The sequence below is a fragment of the Pyrgilauda ruficollis genome, unplaced genomic scaffold, assembly GCF_017590135.1.
Source record: "Pyrgilauda ruficollis isolate IOZ18807 unplaced genomic scaffold, ASM1759013v1 scaffold4, whole genome shotgun sequence".
Classification (NCBI taxonomy): domain Eukaryota; kingdom Metazoa; phylum Chordata; class Aves; order Passeriformes; family Passeridae; genus Pyrgilauda; species Pyrgilauda ruficollis.
Genome location: NW_024525489.1, coordinates 16,263,002 through 16,286,483, shown reverse-complemented (window position 1 = coordinate 16,286,483; position 23,482 = coordinate 16,263,002). Strand labels below are relative to the sequence as shown.

General features: G+C 41.5%; 1 protein-coding gene across 1 annotated transcript in view; it reads right to left on the bottom strand.

Moving 5' to 3' along the window:
* The window catches only part of VIT (vitrin), a 51,124-nt gene extending 27,846 nt beyond the window's left edge, over window positions 1-23,278 (bottom strand). The window contains exons 1-5 of the mRNA XM_041477100.1: window positions 23,066-23,278; window positions 8,903-8,972; window positions 7,113-7,178; window positions 5,991-6,147; window positions 3,979-4,112 (exon numbers count right to left, since the gene is read on the bottom strand). Coding sequence (XP_041333034.1) covers window positions 3,979-4,112; window positions 5,991-6,147; window positions 7,113-7,178; window positions 8,903-8,933 — 388 coding nt within the window. The 5' untranslated portion in view covers window positions 8,934-8,972; window positions 23,066-23,278. The remainder of the gene's footprint in view (window positions 1-3,978; window positions 4,113-5,990; window positions 6,148-7,112; window positions 7,179-8,902; window positions 8,973-23,065) is intronic.
* Between the last annotated feature and the right edge of the window lie 204 nt (window positions 23,279-23,482).

Sequence of the window (23,482 nt, the reverse complement as noted above, 5' to 3'; positions counted from 1 at the left end):
GCACAAATCTTTCTAGTGCCAGAGCAGATGCCATCTCTGTTGGTACATGTGGCCATGCAATTCCATCTCTTGGGACAGTTTTTATAATCACGTACATCACTGAGTGAAAAGCATTGCAGAAAACCCCAGCAGGGAATACTGCTTTGGCTTCTAGGAGTTGAGGGATGTAGGTCTCCCAGATCCTGGTGACTGTCTCTGTGAGATGCTGTGCTGTATCACGTATCTGGACCACCTCTGGTGAGACCTACCTCCACCTCCTGCAAAACCTGAGTCATGATGATCTCTCCTCTATTCCCTTGGGGGATTCTTTAAGGAGGTACATATGGTACTGCAAGCATATTAGTTGCCATCCTGGGTGATTAATACAGAGACCAACAGCACTGAACAGAATTAATGTCTACAGACTGAGCCACTCCTGGGAACTGGGGACTGTTTCTCCTGTGATGGTGATGCCTTAAGTTTTTAGGTTTTATATTTTTCAGATCCTGTATTGAATTAGTGTATAACTCTGAACTCCATATAGAGTATTAGTAAGCTCCCTTCACAGTTTTGTCAGGTAAAACAATTCTTCCAGGCCTGAGAACCAAGGACATCTTCTGCCTCAGGCCCTGAAAAGTATAAACAAAAGTGAATCAGGGGAGGAAGCAAACTCGGGGAATATGACTTCATTACCTGAAGCTATGATTGGAAAATTAACCTCTGATATGCAAATAGACCAAACTTATATCTGTCTTAGAAACTGGGACCTGTTATCCATCTGGGGTGTAGCCTCTGCAAGGCTTTTGCACTACCCAAGGTGTATCTACTGAAGGCCTTTAATAAGTACCTACTTTATTCTCTTAACTCTGCTTAGCCTCTAGGTGGTGACTCCAAGGCATCAATGGCACACAAAGAAAGGTACATGCTAGAGGAACTCTAATGAGCAGGGATGTCCATGGAGCTGGAGAGTCCCTGTCTTTTGTCCCTTTTCATGTCTTTATGTCCTTTGTTTTGCTCTTCTCTGAAATTTCAGATGTCCTTTCAAAACCACAGATAAAGAAGTTAGAGTTACTAATGAGGTAATGTAAAAAGCTATTCTATTTCTCATTACAGTGATATAAGCTGAGAGCAGCTCCACTAAAGTCAACACTGATCCACCAAAGACCAGAGCTGGTAAGTTAGATGTGTGGGCAAAGTGGAAAGAGCTTCCTTCTTGCCTTCTGGGCTTCTCTCACAGAAGCTGTTTAAGTGAAGGGCAGCAGGTTTTCACATCCACTTCTCTCTGAGCTAAAACTAGGATCGAGAGCCAAGAAAGACTAGGGAGATCTGCTAATTTGGTAGAAAGACAGAAAAGGATCACAAATTATTCCAAAGGCTTTCCTTTATCCCAAACAGAGAATGAGTTTTCAGTATGAGCAGTTATACATGGATGCAGCAATGGCATGATAATCTGATCTTAATTTTTTTTCTGTGTTTCTGTGCTAAACTGATTTCTGATGCAAACCTGAAGCCTGCTGCTGTGAAAATACACCAGCAAGGGTAGGGAGACTGGATTCTAGGATTTTTGATCAACAGCAATTTGCATCCCATTTGTGACCAAGAGGTAGGCCTGAGGCCTGACCTGAATGTGGCCCTGTTCTCTGGGACAATGCTAATATGTCTTTTTCACTGTTGGGAAAAAGTATCATCTAGGTTGGAGTTTGCTTAACATACTTAAAAATGTGTTTTCTTGTGGGCTGAAAACATCAGCTTTGGTCATTGAAATACAAGCTATGGCATGGTGGCTGCTGTAGTGCAGTGGCTGTTCACCCTCTCACACTTATTTGTGACTAGCAAACCCAGAAGTTCAGGACTATTTTCTTAACCCACTAGCTGCAAAACTCCCACTAAACTGAATGGAGTCATTCAGCTGAGTGCCAAGGCATTTCACTGCTTGAAAGTGAATACCAAAGTGTTTGCATACCTCCTGGTGTGCTGGCTGCTTTAATCGCAGAGGACAGACCTCTTTCTCCACTGCCCCTAAATCATGCCACATTATTCCCAGGGTCCCCCAAGGATTCCTCTTCTGTGCTCTTTTGTGTGGATGTTCATTCACAATTTAAACATCACAAACTCGGTGACAATATCCTAAATAGGAATAAGCTGTTGGCACATTTCCAGGGTACAGTATTGCACTTAGGTCTGCTCTGATGAAAGAGAATTCAGCTGGAGAATAGGGGACTCAGTTCTAAAGCTCTAAAGCCATCCTGAAATTAATGCCTTAGGTGACTTTATATTTTTATTGGGCAATGCTTTATGCAGCTCTGGCTTTTTATGACTCATAATCATAAAAAATCCATGCACAACTCCTCTCTGAGAAGGAGATCTTTATGCATTCAGCCTACAGATCTGCTGAGATGAGTAGCACAGCCTTCCTGGTTTTTGTATTCTAAATTTCTCTAAAATTCTAAATTTTTCACATTTTCAGTAGGAATAGTGAAAGTTTTCTTCTTGTTCATATATGAAATACAGAATGTATGTTATATGATATATGAGCTTTACATTTGAGCTAGTTTATAAATTAAGAGTTCTACTGCCATGAGTGAGAGCACTCAGTGTGCATAGAATTAAGTGCACAAGGGACAAATATCATCATGCCTACACATACCCAGGTTTCTCATAATCTCCTTTGATGTGCTCTTGTAACTTTGTCTTGTATCTTCTTTTATAGTGTCTCATTAATTAAGAATAAAGACTTATTATCATAAATAAAAAATTCCTACACTTTCATGAAATAATTTCTACAGTTTTAAGGGATGACAACTGAGCAGCTGCTGAGTTAAAAAAGAAACAACCTATTTCCCACTTATATACCAGAATTACAATGTGCTGTTTGTTGGAGAAAAAAACTGCAACAAGTACAAGTAGCAATTCAGCTATTCCTGGAAATTCCTACTCATCCAAAATAGATCCTTCTCATAATATGGTATATCCTTGGCAGACTACTGTAAAAAAGTGCATCCAAATACATTAATGCAAAATTAAGATGACAGTTTGTTTTGGTCAGTTTCTGGGACCTCTTTTGCTGTCTACAGATTTTCACATGAAAAGAACATTATTTTTAGTAGCTGTTCGGTTGCTTGAGCTATTGATTTTTCCAGGAATGGTGTAGTTGACTAACATCAATCGGTTGTACCTATCTTAAACCTCCAAAAATGCAGACCAGCAAGAACTGTTCCAAGGTATCAAGAAGTTTGATTTAGAATTTTTATGTAAGGCAAGGTCAAGAAAACCCTCTTTCACAAAGGTAGAATGAGTGCAAATAGGTTTAAGATAATCTGAAGCTGGTGTAAAGGGGATCTAATTTGCAAAAAAAAAAAAAAAAAAAAAAAAATCTGTGAATTTAGTTGGTAAATGCAAGTGAGTTCCTATATATACTATGGAGAGGAAAAAAGAATGAGCATCAAAGCAAGATGGATTTACCTGCACTGATTAGATATCAAAATTATTTGGCTAACAGAGGTGGATAGAGTTCCTGACATACTTGGGATGCACCAGTCAAATTGCTTAATATAAGGTTTGCATACAAACAGTAGGGCTATGTGGGGTTTGACATAAGTCTGAAATAATTTTGGGAGATACAAATTCAGGTGCAGGATGAGGATGTTTCAAATGGCCAAAAGGCCTTTCAGTTCCCTCAGCAGCACTGCTTACCAGGGTGAAGAGCAGGAGACTTTATGCATCAATAGCTGCAGTTAAGGTGCCTTCCAAGGCTCAGTCCAGAGCAGCCATCACCTTTTGCACTGGGCCGAGCCGAGCAGAGCACACCCCTGGCAGGGCGCAGGTCTCTTTGCAGGCTACAAGGGAAGCCCGGAACAAGAAGTGTCTCAAAAGCACCATTGCTGCCAAAGCTCACTGGGGTGGGCTTGTTGTGATTAACCAGGTGTGTTAAACGAGAGGCTGCTTCCCCCTCTGCCCTCAGCAGTCAGTGGTGGGGAGTGCCCTACCCCGGAATGGTACCTGACACGAGGAAGGACTCCCTCCAGCGTGGCAGTGACAGGGAGCGGACACCATTGGAGAAGCTCCCGCGGTAACCAGAGTGCCCGGCGACTTTCTGGACAAGAACCTTCCCACCTGTGTTGTCAATTATACCGCTGCAAGGAGGAAACAGAGTGTCTGAGGGTAGAAACACCACAAAAACCTTCAAAACTGTTCTACAGTGCAAGAGCTATGAAGTGATTCCTTTTACCTTCAAACCAGGGGTGGTGGTGGGGCTGTGATGTTACTACTAAGCCTGCTGCTAAGAAATATTTGTGCTCCTTCCACATAAAGAAGAGCAGTTTGTTGCAAAGTGCTGTCAGGATCTGTTTGCTCTTCCCACTGATCTCCTGGTCCTCTGTTTAAGCTTGACCTAGTTGCACACAAGAAAAAGCTACTGCCTTCGTTACAATTCCTGCAAGCTTGATTGAATGACTGAAGATACAGGCAGAGGTTCTCAGAGGAGTTTTCAGGCCAACCACGTGACAGAATGTGTTTTCTTTGAGTGTCAGTATGTGTTTTCTGCAAAAACCCAAGCATGGTTCTGACCTCAGCCTGGAGTAACTGGACACAATATAGCTGGAAACTGTAGAAAACCTGGCAGACTCCAGGTGTGGTGCGCACCAAATGGTGTTTAACACACATCCTAACATGTACCTCCAGACAAACAGAAATCCTTCAGTGTATGCAGCCTGCTCTGGCATCACTAGGACAGCAGGTCAACTGGGAAGCAGCTGCAGCTGTAGGGGTGTTGTAGGGCTGGCAGTAATGACCAGGCAGGAAAATAAGTACTGGGCAGCAAACAGGATTGAAGAGTATGTTAGAAGTGTATTTTGCTGTGGTAATTGTGAGAAGCTGCTGTTAAAATAAATATGTGGAGAAGAAATTCACTGTCTGTGGAACTGCAACATAAAAGCTAACAAAGCCAAAACGAGCTGTCAAATAAGAAAAACTGAAGACCTCACTGGAACAGTATAGCCAGCCAGACTGCAGGGAGATCGCAGTTGCTTCCAGTATTTTTTAACTTCCCTTTGGGACTAATTCTGTATGCCAAGACAATTTCCATTGTGCACTAGTATGTGGGGGAGGAATCTGCTGCTGGAGAGCTGTCACCGGGCAGCCATCTCCCCAGCGAGGGCAGAGCTGCAGCCAGGACGTGGCAGCCCTGTGTGCGCACAGGTACCTCAGCCTGGGCACCGAGCAGGGCAGAGGCGAGGGGGGAAGTCCCAAAGCCTTAACTATCCCACTTTGCCCGAGATCCCAGGTATTTCACAGAACTGGAAGCACAGCAGTAGCTCAAATAGCTCCAAACTAAGTCAAGTTGTCAATCACGCTTTAGAACTTGCTGCATTTTTGGCTGGATACATCCTGCCTGTGCATCCCACCTCCAGCTGCAGTGTGTTTTGGTTGTGCAGTTATTCTCCATTAGAATTTTATGCACATTTTTACATGGCTAATAAAACTCTGAAAAACTTTTGCTACAAAATTTATGTTACTCATTTCCTTATGCAGTGTCCTTTTATGTAGCAGGAAAGCACATTACTCAGTCTTTGATGTCAAGGACAATTAAATTCAAACCCAGAGAACCAAACCAATCCCAGAAGTATGTGAGTTATATGTATTCATCACTGGTGATGTGCCTATTTTTTCTGAAGATTTATTAGTAGTAGCAGCTCCATCTCGATCTTCCACTTGAATAATAATAGTACAATAGTAATTTGTTATGCATGAATGAGAGATCTGGAAATCTCAAGACACTTCTCCAAAGGTTGAGAAACTTCTTCAAACACAACTAATTTCTATAGGAATACAGGATTGACAGCACTTTGTAAGAATGGATCCATTCCATCACACATGGACTTTCTCTCAGGTTTTCTACAGCAGCCTGCAATCAATCCTACAAGTGGGAACCGTAAAGCATTTGAAAAGTCAGAAGCTCCCTGCACTGAAATGACAGTTTTGTCTGAGTGCCTCACTCATTTCAACTCACTCACCTGTGAATTGCAGCATTGCAGACACTGGAAAAAGAAGCATAAATATCTGTGCCATAAACACGGTATTTTACATCTTGACATCCAGGAGGGCATTTTGCAATGAATTCTGGATTGATTATCTTCCCCGCCTTGACATCACAATCAATCTGGGGTACATCTGTAAGTGCAAAATCTTGGTAAAGTCAGATTGAATGCTTTCATGGCTGAGTGATCTTGTCATGAAAACAGTGAATAACTGGGTGACAGGGATGCCCTCCTCCCAAGCCTTCATATGAATGGTTTTGGGATACCAGACATCTGTGTCTTCTCCATCTACAACATAACACATAACAACCCCTCTACCAAGGGATGTGGTAGTAACTAATGATGGAATAAAGAAGCCTGTGGGTATTTCTGACCTTCAGTGTTTGCTTCTCTGAAGGAAATATCTGTTATGACAATTTGCTGGAGAGAGAAAGAAGCGTAGTCACCCAGCCTGTGGTTAACACGTGGGAAGGAGGGGGTGGGGATGCTTCCCAAGCCTCCCACTGTGCTCATGTAGCTCCATTCCATCTTTATGTCAGGCTGAAGTCACAGCCCATTATCTTGCCCTTAATTTTTAAAACTTCTGCCGGGTACAATTTACTTTGAACAAGGGATTTAAGTGTGCATTTACAACCTCGCAGCAGGCTTGTTTGTCAACTACGTGAGCAAAATAATCTGTGAACAGAAGTGCTCCTGAAGCAGAATAGCTGAAAGTTAAATATCCTCGTGCACAGAGATGCAGCACTTGTCTCACACAAATCAGCTATGTGTGCTTTGTGTTACAGCTGGTCCATTTCACGTGTTTATGCCTCTCTCTGTGAAAACTTTAGTGCTTGCTTTGATCCTTGTGTGGTACCTAATAACCTATGAAGATACATTTTAGCAGTGAATTACAAAATTTTCCCTTTATAAATGTTAAGTGGCACACACTTTACTCAGTGATTTGTTTTCAATAAAAGAATCTTTTGGCTAACATATAATGCCATTGACCCTAGACAATTGTGAAGAGTTACCAGAATATAATCTCACTTTGCACCTTTCTTATGTACTTGACATGTCTGCTGTAAAACAGCCAAGAATTCTACTGAGATGACTTACATAGCTTAGCCTTTTTTGTCTTCTTTGTGGCCTCCTTGGCTGTGTATGTACATGTAAGAAACACACCTAGAACAAATAAACATAGTATCAGGAAAAGGTGGACTATCAACATCAGTCACCACAAGCTCCTCTGCATGAGATTTCTCAAATTTAAATCAACGGGATGAAAATCTGAAATAGGAATATTCTCAGCCACATCTAGGTTTCTACTTGGTGGTTAACTTTGCAGTCAAGATGGCATCTGCTGTGGGGAAGTTCTCTGAAGGGTATTAAAGATCAGTTCAGTTCACATATTCATCTGTGGAACTCACTATCTCAAGATGCCATGGCGTCCATGTGGTCCAGAACACCACAAACATATTTCCTCAAGCAGTGGGAACTCTTTGTAATTGGTGCAGTATGGATGTTAATGAAACAGTGTGCTCTGTGCATAAAGAAACTAGGAATTTCGGGAGCCAAAGATTCTTCTTAATAACCATTTGGGGAGGTTATTCTGTAATTTTGTGTTGTGACATTTCACTCACTGGTGGCAGCAGGTGAGGGATACTGGGCAGCACTACAGACTCTGTGAGGTTCTAGGGTGGCATGTCCCAGCAAGGGCACCCATTTTCTTCAGTAAGCAGGACCATGATTTGAAAAGTGAAAAAGAGGCATATGCTGTTACTTTAAAAGTTACATCCCAATATATGCAAGTAGCTTACCATGTTATGTTTACTTGCTAAGTGATGACAAGCAAAATCTCTTTATTCTCTCTGCTTATTTTAGAAGCACTGTATTATGGGTAATTGATAACTTCATTACAAATATCTTGACTTTCCTGTTCACCTTTCCCTCCTCTGAGCTTTCAAAGGGAATTGAAATTCTCTATGATGTGTCAGCTGATCCTTTTATCCTTTGGTAAACTAATCTTACTAGAATATGCAACAGAAGCTATTTCCTTCTTTCATGCTCTTCTCCCCCTGGACTGATTGCAGAGAGTTTGTAGACTTAATCACACCTAGAACTTGCTCAAAAGTTAAAGCAGTCTCACACTGTCTGAAAGGACAGTGCATAGGTGCAGCATTTGGGCCTTTTGCCACCAGTGCAGCTGTGTAACCATGAAAAAATTGTAGTTAGTTAAAAAAAAGGAATGCATGAGAGGAAAATAAAGTGCAATATCTCAACTACTTGGAATGTTGCAGCATAATCTAATGTGGGGAAAGTAATCTGGTAGTTTATGTAGAAGAACTACACAGATTGCTGTAATTTGAACTAAGAACAACTGTTCTGACAGACTTGAAGATAACAGCTGGAGGGAATATTGCCTGGGAATGTCACAACCAGAGTGTTCGTGTGAGATGAATTGCAAGTTCTAGAGTTTCTATGTGTCTCCAAAAAGTGATATCCTGTCTGACTGCCAGGGGAAAGACAATAAGACACATTTATAACCTTTTGGTACCATCTTGTTTATGGAAAGAACAAGAACAAGAGGGAGAATTGAAACAGCTGATTTTTCTTTAGAGGGAATCTTTACATTACAGACACTTTTCAGGCCCACCTGATATGTTCTGCATATAACTGGTCATATAATTGGAGATCCCTGCAAGTAATTAATATTTTTTTCTATGCCAAAGTCAAGAAGTTTGTGCAGGCCATTTCTGAAAAGCTGTGCCAAGGCTTACACCTGCCACCGAGAGCTTCATCAGCCGTGGAGTCCAAAGGGAAGAGAATTAGTCAGTAGCCCCTAGGCATCCAGGATGGGAGAGTACAAACCCATAAACTACTAATTGCAGCACATCAACTGTACTTACCAAAGAAGGTTGCAATGATTGTGGCCTTCATGGTGAGTAAAGCAAAATCTGGATGCGTGACTGAGGAGCACTGAAAAGGAAAAGAGCAGTACATCAGGCTGTGTTTGGAGGTGTTGCAGATGACACTGGAATGGTGGGGGAAGAGGAACTGTGCACTCTTCTTTAACCTTTCACAGTCCTCACATGCTGAATCCTTTTATTACACTTTTTAGAACAACTGATATCCCCAGAGGAGGTGGTGTTTGGTCTATCACACTCCCATGAACTAATTTTTACTTCTCTCCAAAATTTGTCTTTTGCTCCAGCAACCAAGATTTCACGTACTTGTTTCAGAAGCCCGTGTCAGGAGAGGGCATGACGGGCATGGACATGCTCTGACATCTATTCAAATCTGTTCACTGCTCTAAGAAATAATCAAAGAATCATATGTTCTGCACATCAAAGCACACCAGGTAATCTCACATAGATATGGGGAACCTAAAGAAATCCATTTACTCCTGAAAGATGTTGTGTGAAGTATTTTGCAATTGTTCCATCATTTGTGAGCCAAATTAGTGGTTTCTTTCCTTTTCTGAGGATGTGTGTGTGTACATGTATGTGAGCACCTGAGATTAAGAGGATTCTGTCAGAACATCTGGAAAACATTTTTTCTGGGTCTGCATACATGGCTCATGACCCCTGCCATCCCTGAAGCTCTTGGCCAGGCTACAAGAATTCAAACTTATCAGAGATAACCCCTCTCAGCCCCTCCTGAGCATTACCTGCTGCTTTTGCTAGTATTTCATGCTTGTTGAGGGAATCCTGTGTTGGGCACTCATAGTTAATCATAGTCATTAAAGTACTGCATAATGTTTGACAAATAAAGTAAAAAGTCTGAAAGGGAGAATATATTTGTCTGTTGTACAGGGAAAATCTCAAGAATCAAAATAAACTTGATCTACAGAGAAACTTATTACATGCTTACAAGTGGAAAGATTAGTTTACAAAAAAAAAAAAAAAAAAGAGCTAGCTATCTAGAAAGAAAATATGAATGTTAGATAAGAATGAATGTTAAAGCTGCATATGACCAGGGAAAGCAAGATATCTGCCTCCTGGAAAAACAGCAGATTTCATCTGATTTCACATAGCAATTCATATACTCAGAAGCAGGGCTTTGGTAATCCCAGAAAGAAATTTAGAGAAAAAGGCAGATGCAGGAGAATAAGAGAAAAAAAAAAAAAATCTGCATTCTGTTTTCATATAAAATGTTTCCATATTTTTACTTTAATTGCTCTTCTTTTTCAAGCAAGCCACATGCTATGAATGAGGATAACTAAAATAGTATGCTAATCTAAACTGAGTGCAGCCAGTTTTGGGTCTTATAATTTATAACTCTTTTTACATAGAGCAGATCCACCTCTGATTTTTACTTCTGTGCTGCAGTTGGAGAACTTCAAGTGCCAGGACATACTAACAGTGTCACTTCCTAATAGCACAATGTCTTTCCTTGGTGATCTCCCTGAAGAAGTTTCCTGCTAGACTGCTAAAGCTGAAAGTGGCAGAGGTTTTTCAGAAGCCCCTGAATTGAATCTGGGGGATATGGAAAGTGGCTCAACACAGTCACTGTGTCTTTCTGAAGGACGATGGGCAGTGCAGTGGGGGTGACCCCAGGCTGTACAAGCCATATCAGCAAGAGCAGTTAAGTGGTGATATTCTGCTGTCATAGTTAGTTTCTATTAATAAGAGTTGTCCATCTTTTGGAACAAAAATACATTTTAAGCATTTACTGCAGTTTATTTCTACTGTGAAGCTGTTAAAAAAATAGCACCAAGATGTAGAAGAGCACTCAGAAAAACTTAGCTCAGATGCTTTATCTCCTTCCTTTTAAGTTTCATCCCACTAACACATCAGAGGTATCAAACAATTGCTCTCCTTCAATGATTTCTCACTTTAGGTCAATCACAGAAAAAGAAGAGGCAGAATAAGAGTTGCAATTCATTTGCAGAACTACCATGCACCATTAAAGATTGTACTGACGCTGGCTTAGACTTTGCAAAAGACATCTTAATATGAGCATTCCCAAAATTTGCAGCGAATAAATTCAGCATTGGCATTTTTATTTAAAGTCAAAGAGATCTGTGTGAATTTTTCCTGATGGTATTCGGCTTGGTGCTGAGACGTTTTTCATCACCAGTTTAATTAGAGTAGAAGAGGTAAAGTAGAATGGTAAAGCATCTATGTAAAATCTGGCTTCATGGGTGGGCTGCTGTGTGTTGTGTGGAGAGAATCCAACACTGCCTAACTTTTGCAGTCTTACAAAACGTGTAACCACCTGTATCACCAGGGCTGCACAAGACTTCCCACTGCTCCTGAAGGCCCTGCTGTCCCCCAGCCCTGCTGTCCCCAGGGCATGGCCAGCCACCCCAGGAGCCATTCCAGTCCTCTTGGATAGTGGGACCCTAGGCTTGGCTGCAGTTGCATTCTCTGCCTAGCTGGCTGGTGGGCATTTCTCTTTAAGGCAACAGAAAGTGGGCTTTTGTTCCTAAATTATTATGAATTCACTGTGGAGAGAAGCCAATAAATCTAAAAGGATTTAAGACTTAAAGCCTGTCAGGGGTTCAGCGGAGTTCAGCAGATCCCTTAGCCTGCAATAACAGATGTTTATCAATAAGAAAGATACTGGAAGCATTTAGACAAGGCTGTTAGATTTTCTTAACAGTTTGTTGTCACAGCTAAACAGAAGTATATCTTATTGTGGACTCTGTATCTTTGGTAGTGCTAGTATCCTCATGGAAATAAATTATAATAGTAAAGAAACTCGGTTTTGCCACTATATTAATTTCTGTGTTAGGCACTGGCATATCACGAGAAATGCACAGACATCCTGTGACACAGCTCTGGTGACAGTACTCCAAGGGGTGGTCCTGGCCTTCAGACCCTGGGCTGTCACATGGGGAAATGCACAGGGGGATTTACATTGCTGACTATTAAGTATCAGGCATAGAAGCTCCAGGCTTTCTGTAGTGGGAAGTCTGTGTGCATTCATTGTATTTGGGGCCTAGGGTGTCACCTGATTAAAGCTGTGTGAGATCTCCTATACTGTGCACTAGCATGGCATTTGCTCCTTCAGACTGGTAAAGGGAGCAACAGCTTGGAAAAAAGCAGTGGGTTTTTTTGTTCCTCTGGGAAGGGAAGGGAAAGCAGGGCTCCAATCCATGCTTACAACAGACCTTTTAGTCTGTGTAGATCCTGAGAGGTTTGGGGATGTTTTGTCTGTAGATCAAGAATGATACTTTGCTATTAAATACAAAGTTGTACTTCCTTTGTTCCTTTACAAAATGAATAGGTCCCATTAAAACAAACTGAAAAGTTTCTACTTCGTATTAGTCTGGAGCATGAGTTTTGCTGAGATTTCTTTGAATTAGATTTCTGTTAAGGCAGTATTTTCAGTCCCAGTCAGAACTGGGAAATAGTGACTACACACGATAGAAATCTCCTATAAAAATATATTAAAAAAAATCTTCTAAACTATATGCTGGATCTCTGTTTATCAGAGTGCCTTTTCCCATTTGAATCTTTCAAACTGCCATAAGAGAACTTACCTTCATGCCAGAGAAGCTACTACATATGCATAACATTGACATGTGCTTCAATTCCTGCTAAGTACAAATGTAGTAAGAGGTATCTCCTTCAGTTTTTCCCAGTGTTGCTGATATTTTACCTTTTAAAATCAGAGTTCTTTTTGAAAGAATGTTGATTATTTTTCCCTGACCACAAATACCTGAAAACTCTTGAATGTTAGTGAAGAGACAGAATTAGCAACCTATTCTTTCTGTGTATAAAGTAAGATTTTTATACTGACCTTTTATTAGCAACTTGACTTTTATAAAGATCTGAGAGAGCTGCTACATACTACAAATAAACAGATGGTTTAAATGCACATAACTGTCACTGCATGGCAAACGGTAACATTTTCTGGAGGAAGTGCAGATTATAAGCCCTTGATTTTTGGTGTCAGGCACTGCTGTCTGTTCCATGTGGAAGTTGAAATTCTTTGCTAGTGCCATGTGCTTTCCCTCTGCAGGAGTAAGCAGTTTATCTCCTGTAATCTCCTGTGCTACAGAAATTAATTTTTATACTGTCTTTGTATCACAATAGTGTGTGTCATTGCTTCCCTTTTCAAGGGGTTCTAATATCTCAGCAACACTGGCACCATGAAGAAAAACAGAAGTGGACTTTGTCTGAAATCTGTTTGAGCAAGTAGCTTGGAATTAGCAGCAGGATCTCTAAGCACTGTGGGTTGAGTTAAATATGTGCCCTTTATGGGAAATTCAAGTGGGCTTGGTGTAGGTGTGAGTAAACTGGTTCAGATAAACAAGAGCTGATCACCATCTTCTAGAGGAAAACATTTTAGATTTTTGTTGTTGTTGCTTTTTAAATTTTTTTTTATTATTGTTTAATCCTTTTTTTTTTAATGCTTATACTCTGTACCTATGGTATTGTACCTTGTTTGGCAGTGCAAGAGCTGTTTGGTTTGGAGCACACTAGATGATATGACTAGCACTTGCCACATGTGGTTTGGTTTCACCCCCTTTCTTGTCAGAGGGATGAAGTTATGTACCCTCAGTGCACTGCCTTTCTCTGAAAGTCTTCTCACAAAAAGAAGTATCTAAGTGGCTGTTGTTTGAAAAACTGGAGGTACTGAGTTTTGCTGAAACAGAAAGGTTGAATTGATAGCTATAGTTCATTTCAGAGGCTTAGACTGACCTGTAGGTATACCAGGCCAGGTCACAAAATATAAGATCCAAGGTGCTACTTTGTGAGGTGAGCTTGTCTGCATGGGAGGATAGACTTTACTCTTTGTGTGGTCTGAAATAGAATATATGCATCCAGGAATTTGAAGATATCGTAGACTTCATCACCTGCTGCTATAAAAAAAGGTGAGTGAAAGGTGAGCTCACCTTTCACATTTCTTTCATATATGGAAGAACCCAGAAATGCTTCCTGGAAGCAGAGCTGAGCTTCAGAGCACTGTAGTACACTCTGCTTAATTAATCAGTGTCTCAGAAAGCTGACAAGGAAACCCAGGCTTCTGTGGCTGCAGGTCTTTCCCTTGTGGTGGAGGGGTTGTAAGAAGCATTGTGTGTCACACATTCAGCAGTTGTGTGTTTAGTAAAACAAACAAGGGAACCAGTATTAAAGGAGTCTCTGGGCCTGGGGTCAGCTTTGCTTTTCCCTTGAAGAGTCTTTGCATTACCATAGTCCTTTACCTCCAAGACACAGCAGCCACAGCCTGTTTGCCAGATGCTCTCCATGGCCATGTGAGTCCCACACCTGGGCAGGGGTGGTCCCCCACCTCCAGGGCAGCCACTCCTTGCTGCAGCCCCATGGTTTGCACATTCAGGTGGGGAAGAGGAGGCAGGGAGACTCTGGCTCTCCTCTGCTCCCAGGCAAGTGGCAAGTTGGTCCCCGCCTCATTTGCATCCTTTCTGACCCCATGTTTGTAATGAGTGGTTGCACAGGGGCCCTCCTTTGTCACAGAAAATTGGGGTCTCCTGACCTTTTGTGCCCTGGAGTCTGATGACGTGAGACTTCTTCTGTGATGAGGAAAATGTGAGTCCAAATTCTCTGAGGCCATGGACAGTTATCCCTGATTAAGGGTTCTCACCACTTGCTTCTTATTACAAAACCTTGATTGTTGTGGCTGCCACATAATGTTTTAAATAGTGCCTGCTCTGCTTTATGAAGTTTCTGACTCACAAGAGGGCTGTGGGGACTGCTGGTAGCCAGTGCCTCTTGTGGGGTACCTGTCAAGTCACTCTCAGATCATTGAAATGAGGTGTGGGTGGATTCAGAGGTCTGAATTCTAAGTTGCACCTTGGGCACAGGAGTAAGTTTTTTCTGAGGTGGTTGAACAAATGTTTATATGCAGGTTGGCAAGAGGAATTTACTTCAAAATAGCTGTCATTCAGGTAGGTACAATGAAGAGATGATATACCCAAAAGTTTGGAGACAAATAGAAACATGCAAGCAGCCCTGCAGTACTCATTTTGTGTTCATGCAATGCCTTGAAATTAAAACATAAGTTTGAAGTAACAGTGATGATGACTTCTCTACTTTCCACAGAGCTCTTTCAGAAGAAAGTAATTTATTTAAGACTACAGTGTGATTTAACTTGCCAGACTTTTCTCAGAGCTAAAATAAAACTGCAATGATTATACATTTTCATCTGTCTCAGCAAGAAAACCATCAGTTATGTTGGTCTGACCTGCCCCTTCCAGCAAAGGAAGAGATACATTTAGAACATGTCACCCACCCACAGAGAAAATATAATTTGGACTGTCTGGATTATGATTTCATTGGGGGCCATTACACTGTGCTTTCCTGATTTCTGCTAATGTATTGTGCTTTATTTTTTCATTTTGATGCACAGCTTTCATACCTCATTGGGAATTGCTGTTAGCTTAAACTGTGAATCCCTGTCCATAGAACTTCCTCCCTCTGTTCTCCTCCCCACCATGGCTTTTGTCTGCTCGTGTATCTGTCCCACTCACTCTCAGGCAAACTTTTTCCACTTTTCTATTTTGACTACTACTTCTGCTTAACATCATTCAGACCCCAGCCAGGTGCCATCAATCTCTGGCACTGCCATTTTCCCAAGAAATAGAGGGCAGAGGAAAGTACTTGCAATTCAGCAGTGCTGGAGGGCTGTGCTAGCTTTGAGCATGAGATTTGTGGCCACATTTCTTTCTTTTTTTTTTTTTTCTTCTTTTTAAAAAATGTGCCATTTTCTATTTCCAAGAAATGGTTTAAACAAGTCAAAGTGACTTTTTAAAGTGCAATACATGGATTCTCAGATTGGATGCACAATAAAGAGCACTGAGTAACCATGCTATTGTGCTGCCTGCAAACTAAGAATTAGTGTCATGTGTCAGAATTCCCCTGAAGGTACATAGTCTAAAAGCAAAGAATTTCTGTTAAAGGCACTGAAAAAACTGCACATAACCCTGGGGATGGTTTTGGAATTTCTGTAGCATGTTCAAACAAAACAACATTTTTTTTAGGTGGAAACTTAAAAGCAGAAATTTAGAGAAACTGTAGGATGTTTACTGTCTGCTTAAAACTACATGTAACCCTTTACTACAAAAGTGAATGATATGTCTAGATCAAAAGCCAAACTCATCCTTAAGCGTGCTAATAAATTTATATAACAGCTCACAGAAAACTTTTATTGATCCAGTGTCTCCTACAGTTTGTATTACTAGTGATGTCCCATTCCAAATCCAAGGACTGGTTGGATAAGGATTCAGAAAACATTATTCAAAAAAAAAAAAAAAAATCTGGAACTACCCTGGCATTTGGCACTTGTTTGAAGTCAGGCAGGAAGTGATGAAATTCATTTATGTCTAGTTGATTAAGGAAGCATCTTTCACAAAAGGTCTTCAGCAAATCAGGAAGCATGGGAATGCTGTAGAAAGCATTTTGAAAAGCTAAGCTGAAATTCACTTCTCTGGTGGAAACAAGTAAGCTGAAGTCAAGAAATTAGTTTCAATTTTGCAATCTCTTAAAAATGATAGTCTCATGCCCCTTGCACTGCATAACATTTTCCCATATATATTTTGTACTTTTGAAAAAATATTATTCCTTCGTAACTGCATTACTTCTATTTGGAAATGTTTTTTCCAAGCCTTCTCAGTTAAACATCTTTCTGATAACTTTAGTTTAGAAAAAACTAACCTGTGCAATAACCTGGAGGTTGCTACAAAGCAAATCAGAAAACAGCCCCAAACCACCTTCTGCCCCTCAGTCATCTTCTACTGCTGCTTTGTTGGGACCTCCAGACCGCTTACCTCCTTGCAGGGTCAGCTGCTGGGGGCCAGGATGCCTGACCCCACATCCCAGGATGCTCGGCATGGCCACCCTGCCCATGACCCTCACCAGGCAGTGGTCATTGCTGCTTTGGCTTTGCTACAGATGGTTCCAGCTGTATCCCTCCCAGCTGGTGCTGGTCTGCACCCCACCTGCAACCCAAGAGGTGCACTCATGTGCTGACATCTCCCTGATGAGGCCATTTTCGGGTGCAATTTTAAAACTGTGGACCTGTGAGTAGCATTTCCATTTTTTAATGACTGAAGAAGACATCTCAGGGCTCCAAGCTGCTTTTGGGAGGAAAGTGAGCTATGGATTTGAACAAGTGCCAGCACTATAAATGAGGCTTTTACGGGTTGTGCTGGTTTCCTGAAGACAAGCTGTTGGTGGAGGTGCTGGTGGGAGACATGACACAGTGAGGGCCAAGCTGTGCTGCCTTATGGCACGTGTGTTGGCAACTGGCAGGAGTGGTCTCTCTAACATATGGGCCATGTGGACAACATGAGGAATAGCTAAGTGTCCAAAACTACATTCCTTGGTATCTGAGTGCCCTGGAGGGGAAATGAAAAGCTAAAAAACATGGTGGCAGAGAAAGTGGCCTTCAGAGCCCAGTCCTGGATACTGTGACAGTGTAGGTGCAGCCAGAAATGGCTGAGAAATGTGTCTCAGAACCAGGCTAACACTTTTACTAATTTTGCATTTTAGAGTGTTTTAAAACCTCCTGTTTTGCATAGAGATGGATCACAGGATTCTGTTTCTGAGAGACCAAGATCAAAAAGGGAAAACACTTGGACTGAGAGCAGGAAGTTGTAATTTGTGGTCTTTTGTTTTGAAAACAAACTAAGCCTACAGTCCTCAGTATTGCATAATCTACTTCCATACTCAGGAATTTTGAACTTTGGCTCCAGGAGATTACCATATGAGCTTCTACTTCAAATCTAATTATTGCCTAACCTATGTATTTCTTTCTACATTCAGATTTCACTAACAAGAATAGAAGATGTAGACCACAGAAGACTGAGTTTCTTTCCCAAATCACCACCTATTTTGAGATGCAGTTTGGTGGAAAGGCTTTCTCCAAAACAGGGTGCAAGTAGGCTTTTATGACTTATGCAATGTCAGTATTTGCCCTCATAACATTTGTACAAAGTTGCTCTGTTGGAACTACTCTAAATTTCTCTAACCTCTCACCCCCCTCATCTGGACACTCCTCTCCTTCCCATGCAGCCTCATTTCCAAACAGCCTCTTTCTTTCTGTGCTTCGTGTCCTAAAACTTCTTCAACCAAACCCAGAAGGACAAAATTTTCAAGTGTTGAAGATGCATTGCAGAAGAGGTGAGAAGGATGGGCTCCCACCAACGCAAGCAGGATGGACTCCCATCATCCTCAGCTGGCTGGCAGCTGTGAAAATACCCCTGTAGTCAGGGACTCCTTACCCTTTTGTAGCTCTGACTCACTGAGGTTGTCCACAGCCAGAATACACAGCCCTGCTGCCAGCTTTCCTCTATGCCTCACCCCTGTTCTATGGGCTGAAGGGTAAATGATGTATTTGGGGGAAACAAGAAAGAATGGAGCCTTCTGAGTCCCTAAAGGAACCTGGCAGGGAGATGGAGAGGCACAGACATGGCCGTGTCCAAACTTCCCTGTAAATGAGTGATTTTTGAGAGGTAAAAATTTCCACAGTTTTGTGTACAAGTCTGAAGGTGTTGGAAATCCCCAGATCATCCTGGTGGGGACATTGAAGGACTGCATGAAGCTACACAAGAACATTCAGAATCTTCCCAAAAATTTTGGCACTTGTGTAGCTGTCACTTGGCAATTATGTGCTTTTTTCATATGAAACAAGCTGCCAGCTGAAGGACTGTTGGCTGCTGTGTTACATGTGTTATATTTACAAAGATATTTTATAAGGTGATAGGCTGAGCAACAGTTTACAAATGCAAGCTGTATGTATTTTTTATATCTGTGTCTGTGGGATGTTCTGTAGAATGAGGCGCATTAAGGATGACTGACACAGATTGTGTTCTTAATTTGCCACTGACCTCTTAATGCACTCTGAAGTTCTGGAGATAAAGCAAAGATGGGATGAACTTCATGGGTGTTAGAAAGTTGGTTCAGCCACTGCAGCAAGACTGATGTTAAGAACTGCTTAAACCTAGATAATGTGAATGGAGCAGAGATGGTTATAAATACTCTTCCAAATGGGAATGTGTTTCCATTCAGGAAATGAGATATAGAGTTTGGTTTTTTTGGGGGTATTTTTTTGGGGTTTTTTAATTAAAATGAATTTTCATGAGAAATATCCATGCTTCCAAGTCGTCAGGAAATTTTCTTTCTGATCAACACTTTCTGGCTTTTTTTTTTCCCAGGCCTCAGTCACTGAAAAATGAGTCCAAAGAGGAAAGGCAGCCCAAGGCAACCCAGCTAAGTCCTGCTGGAAAGGAGAACAGAGAAGATGGCAAGAGAGCTGAGGGTGAGCTGGCTGCAGAACGAGGGAAGGGGCTCTGTTCTCTGCTGGCAGGGCAGCTGCAGAGGATGTGGTGGCAGCCCTCAGACAGCACTAAATGTAGGTCTGCCCCAGAACAGAGTTGGATGCAGAATGTTTGTGGAGCCCAGAGCAAATAGTTGGGTAGCTAGCCCATGACTGCCATGCTGCCAGGACTGCCCAAAGCTGGCAGCTCCTGGTGTTTGCAAGGGGCAGCTACACCCACACAGGCTGCAATCACAGCTGGCCAGTACAGCCACCCCACAGATGCCTTTGGAGCCTACAGAACTTCAGTAGATCCTCACTTGTCTATGGGCCACAGTGCTGGAAGAAAGGTTCATCAGTACTACACGCTCCTGTTTTATCTGAACAAGTCCCTTCACATCCCTGTTTTTGCATCAGCTTGCTTTCCACCGGGCTTTATCACGAGGCAGCACAAGGCAGTTTTACTCCTGCCCTTCACAGCGCTCACAGCGCTGCCTGCAGCCCCTTTGGGCTGGGGGCTTAGAGTTCACAAGGGCGATACAGGCTCTGGCAAGACAGTCAGGCAGAGTTTGATTTCCTAAAAGAGATACAATCTAAACAGCTACAGATTTTCTGGGCATTTCTGCACCTTTCTGAGCCTCTTGTGTGGCAGCAGGGAGCTGCACTGCCTTGTGCAGCATTTACCCAGGTTTTCCAAGAGGGAAATGCACAGCAAATAAAGAACTGGGATGCAAAAGAGTGGCAGCTGCTATAGGACTGTTAGAGAGGCTCTTTTACGGACGAATGAACCGTCAATTTGTAGTAAGACATTGTTTTCTAAACATAGCATGAAAACTGTTATCTTGCCTGGCTGGTCATTAGAAGAGAGATAATTATAGTCTCTGTGCCACAGCCGGGCCAGAACAGGGGCTGCATTGTCCCACGTCCCAGCTGAGCTCTAGCGCAGGCTCCCCAGGCAGCGCTGGGACAAGGGGGCTCCTTGTGCCCCGGCAAGTTCAAAAGAGGAATTGAAGTGCTCTAAGTAGGTGTTAAGCACCTATTTCTCTCTCCGACTCTGGACTTAAAAATCTACTCCACAAGAGAAAGATGTGGAGGGCAGATCCGTGACGACTGTAGCTGCATCCTCCCTACTTTTTGTACAATACATGCTATGATTATTATTTTTCTTTTATTAGAAGAAGAAATCAAACCCCAAACAATCAGTTCTGCGATTCTGCGTTTCTGTCTAACACAGATTAATGGAATATGTATGATGGACAGGTTTTTAGATAGAAGGACACGTTACATGTTCAGTCTCCACTTCCTGAGCCCTGAATGAGAAACCTAAACCTCAGCTGATGCTGCAGCAGGCTGGAGGAATCCTGGTGTGTAGCCAGAGCTTCAGGGGCCAGAACATCCCTCCAGGACTGCCAGGAAATTCCAGACTTTTGTTTTTCATTACCCATCCAGAAAAGACGCTGCCACCCCAGCCAATTGCAGTGGGCCAACAAACACCTCGCTGCTCTGGCCCCTGCCCATGCCAGTCCCACTATACAGGCAGTTTGTGTCTACAAGTGCCACAGAACCTTTTTTTTTTTTTTTTTTTTTTTTTTTTTTACAGGAATACAGTCATAGTTGCAGGTAATAAACTGAGTTATCCCATTTTCTTGCTCATTTCAACCAGGTGCCTTGCCTGACTTACCTTTCAACACTTAAACTGTAAGAGAATAGGTTTAGATTATTAGGAAGATATTAGGAAGAAATTCTTTATTGTGAGGGTGCTGAGGCACTGCCACAGCTTGTCCAGAGAAGTTGTGGATGTCATGTGAATTGTTTTCTGACTAGAGCTTTATTTGTGGTTCAGAGGGGGAAAGCAAAAAGTTCAAAATTCTCCAGGCAGGCCAGATACAGTCAAGTTTTTGATGCCATTGTTACATAAACATCAAGTTTATTTTTAGCAATGTTTTCTAAGAAGCAATGGCCAGAAATAATAAATAATTCTGACATTTCACATGAAGTAATTGGCCTGGTTTTCAGCTTCTGAGTTCACCCTGTGGCTCACCCTTTTAGAAATACTCCAATTAATTTTGACAAAAAGGAGTGTAATAATTAATTTCCTACTACTTCTGTGAAAGTCAGTAACTAGGTGAAAAGGCTTGAGGAGGTTTGTTAATGCCTCTTCTAAAGGAAAGGCTTTTAGGATCTTATCCTTATTAGACAAAAGAGAATCCAAGAGGAGTATCTTTTTTGTATTCCAAGTGTGAGGAATTGTGTGAGGTGTAGCTAGTAAAACTGCTTGGTTCAGCCAGTCAGGGGTAAGTGCTAGGGAAAATAGTAAAGGTCAGTAAAGTAGCTTTAAAGTACCTTTACATTAAGTAAATGTAGGAACAATTAATGACCAAGTTAAGAACATAATATTACTACTACAGGTGGAAACACAGTATTGGCAGTACATTCAAAGTTTCTTCTTAAAAAAAAAATACTTTTTATGTACTGAATAACTAAAAGACAGGAAGTCTTTTTTGTCATCCCAGTGAGAACAACCCCAGCAACTCAAAGGATTAAGTAAAACATGCAAGTGAAGTAAGTCTGTTTAATATAAGATACTAACTTAGTATTTGAAAATCAATGTGTTTGTAATGCAGTTATTTTTGCTTGAGTTCTCTTTACATCTCTGAAAGAGATCAGTCTTACAGCCACAACTATCATTCAAGTGATGAACTGAGTAAAGTCTGAAGAATATGATAACAAAGAAAAACATAGATTTTCTTTGAGTATAGACAAATGCAAAGTGTTTTTAACTTCAGGATGTATATAGGAAAACACAAGCCAGAAACATATACAACTCTATGGCTTTTCTCAGTAAAATGTATTTTAAAGAGATCTAACCAAAATTTTCTCTGTGTGTGTTTTCTTGTTTTGATGTTTTGTTTAAATTTTGGAGAGGTTAGAGAAAAAACAGTGTGCTCGAAGGAGGACTTGCATCTGTAATGTGTAATTTTGCTTTTTGCTCTGAATGTGGTGTAGTTCCCGCAAACTCTAGGAACAAAATATTAACTGGAGTTGATATTTAGCTTGGGGCATTTGGTTCATGTTTGTACTGGTTGGAGAGAAATCACATTTTGAAGAGACTATCAAGACTCTAATCTCTCTGCAGAGAGCTGAGCGGCTGTGGCAGGCTTGACAATGCTATTCATTTTTGGAGCCTCACCACCAAAACAAGCACTCAGCACGAAAGGATGTATGGAGTCTAGGCTACTCTACTGTTCATACATCTCTATCTATCCATTACCAAGAGAGCTCACACCACAGAAACACACATCGCTGGAATGATCACCATTTTCCATTCTGTGCCTTGGAGATTAGTATGCCCCAGTGTCAGGCAGTGTTTATTAATGATACAACACACACCTTCCTATTGATCAAAAAGACTTTGTGAAAAAGTCTTGAAACCAAAACAGTTTTGAACTGAGGAACAAGTTTGCATTATCTATAACAAACTATTTGAACAGAAGGCTTGAATAAATGTCTATTAGTGTGTGGCTTATATACATCATTCTTTATCACATATTTAAGCTCTTGCTGTTCAGGCAGTGAGTATATGTGTCCACTTTAACAGTAGGGGCTTAATGCTTTCATAAATACTTTATGAAGTATATATGAGTAAAGTACAGTTTTATTCTACATTTATGTCTTCCTTTTCTTAGGTCTTTGATCCTAAGCACACAGCTGGAATGCTAAATAAAACATTATGTCCCTACAGTTTCTCAGCAGTGAAAATATTTGACTATTATCAACAGGCAAAAAACACAACTTCCCCCTCTCCCCCCTAAATAAATATAGCAGAAAAACAACATCAGATTTACCTTGTTTGAAGTGTGCAACTTTTTATTCCTTTTCTCCACACAGTAAGAAAGTGGTTTTTTTTCCAAGCTTTTCTGTATCCCAAACTCCAGCCAACATTATTCTAGAGAAGGAGAGGCAGGCAGCAGAGGGAGGCCTGGACACCTTTTTTCTTTCAGAGAGGAGCTAATCAAACATTCCCATCAAGCTCTGAGCTCTGTGAAAGGCACATTGCTCTCTCTCTCCCCCCCTCCCTCCCTCTGCTCCTCTCTCCCTCTCTGTCTCTCTCTCTCTGTCTTTCCCTCTCCCTCCTGCACACACAGACTACAGAGCTCCTTACACTGATTTAGCAGCCGAATTAGGCGGTCCTATTTTAAATACACGTTCCCTCCCACATATTTTTGGTAGGGATTTCTACACTCCTTTTGCACTAGCCTGTC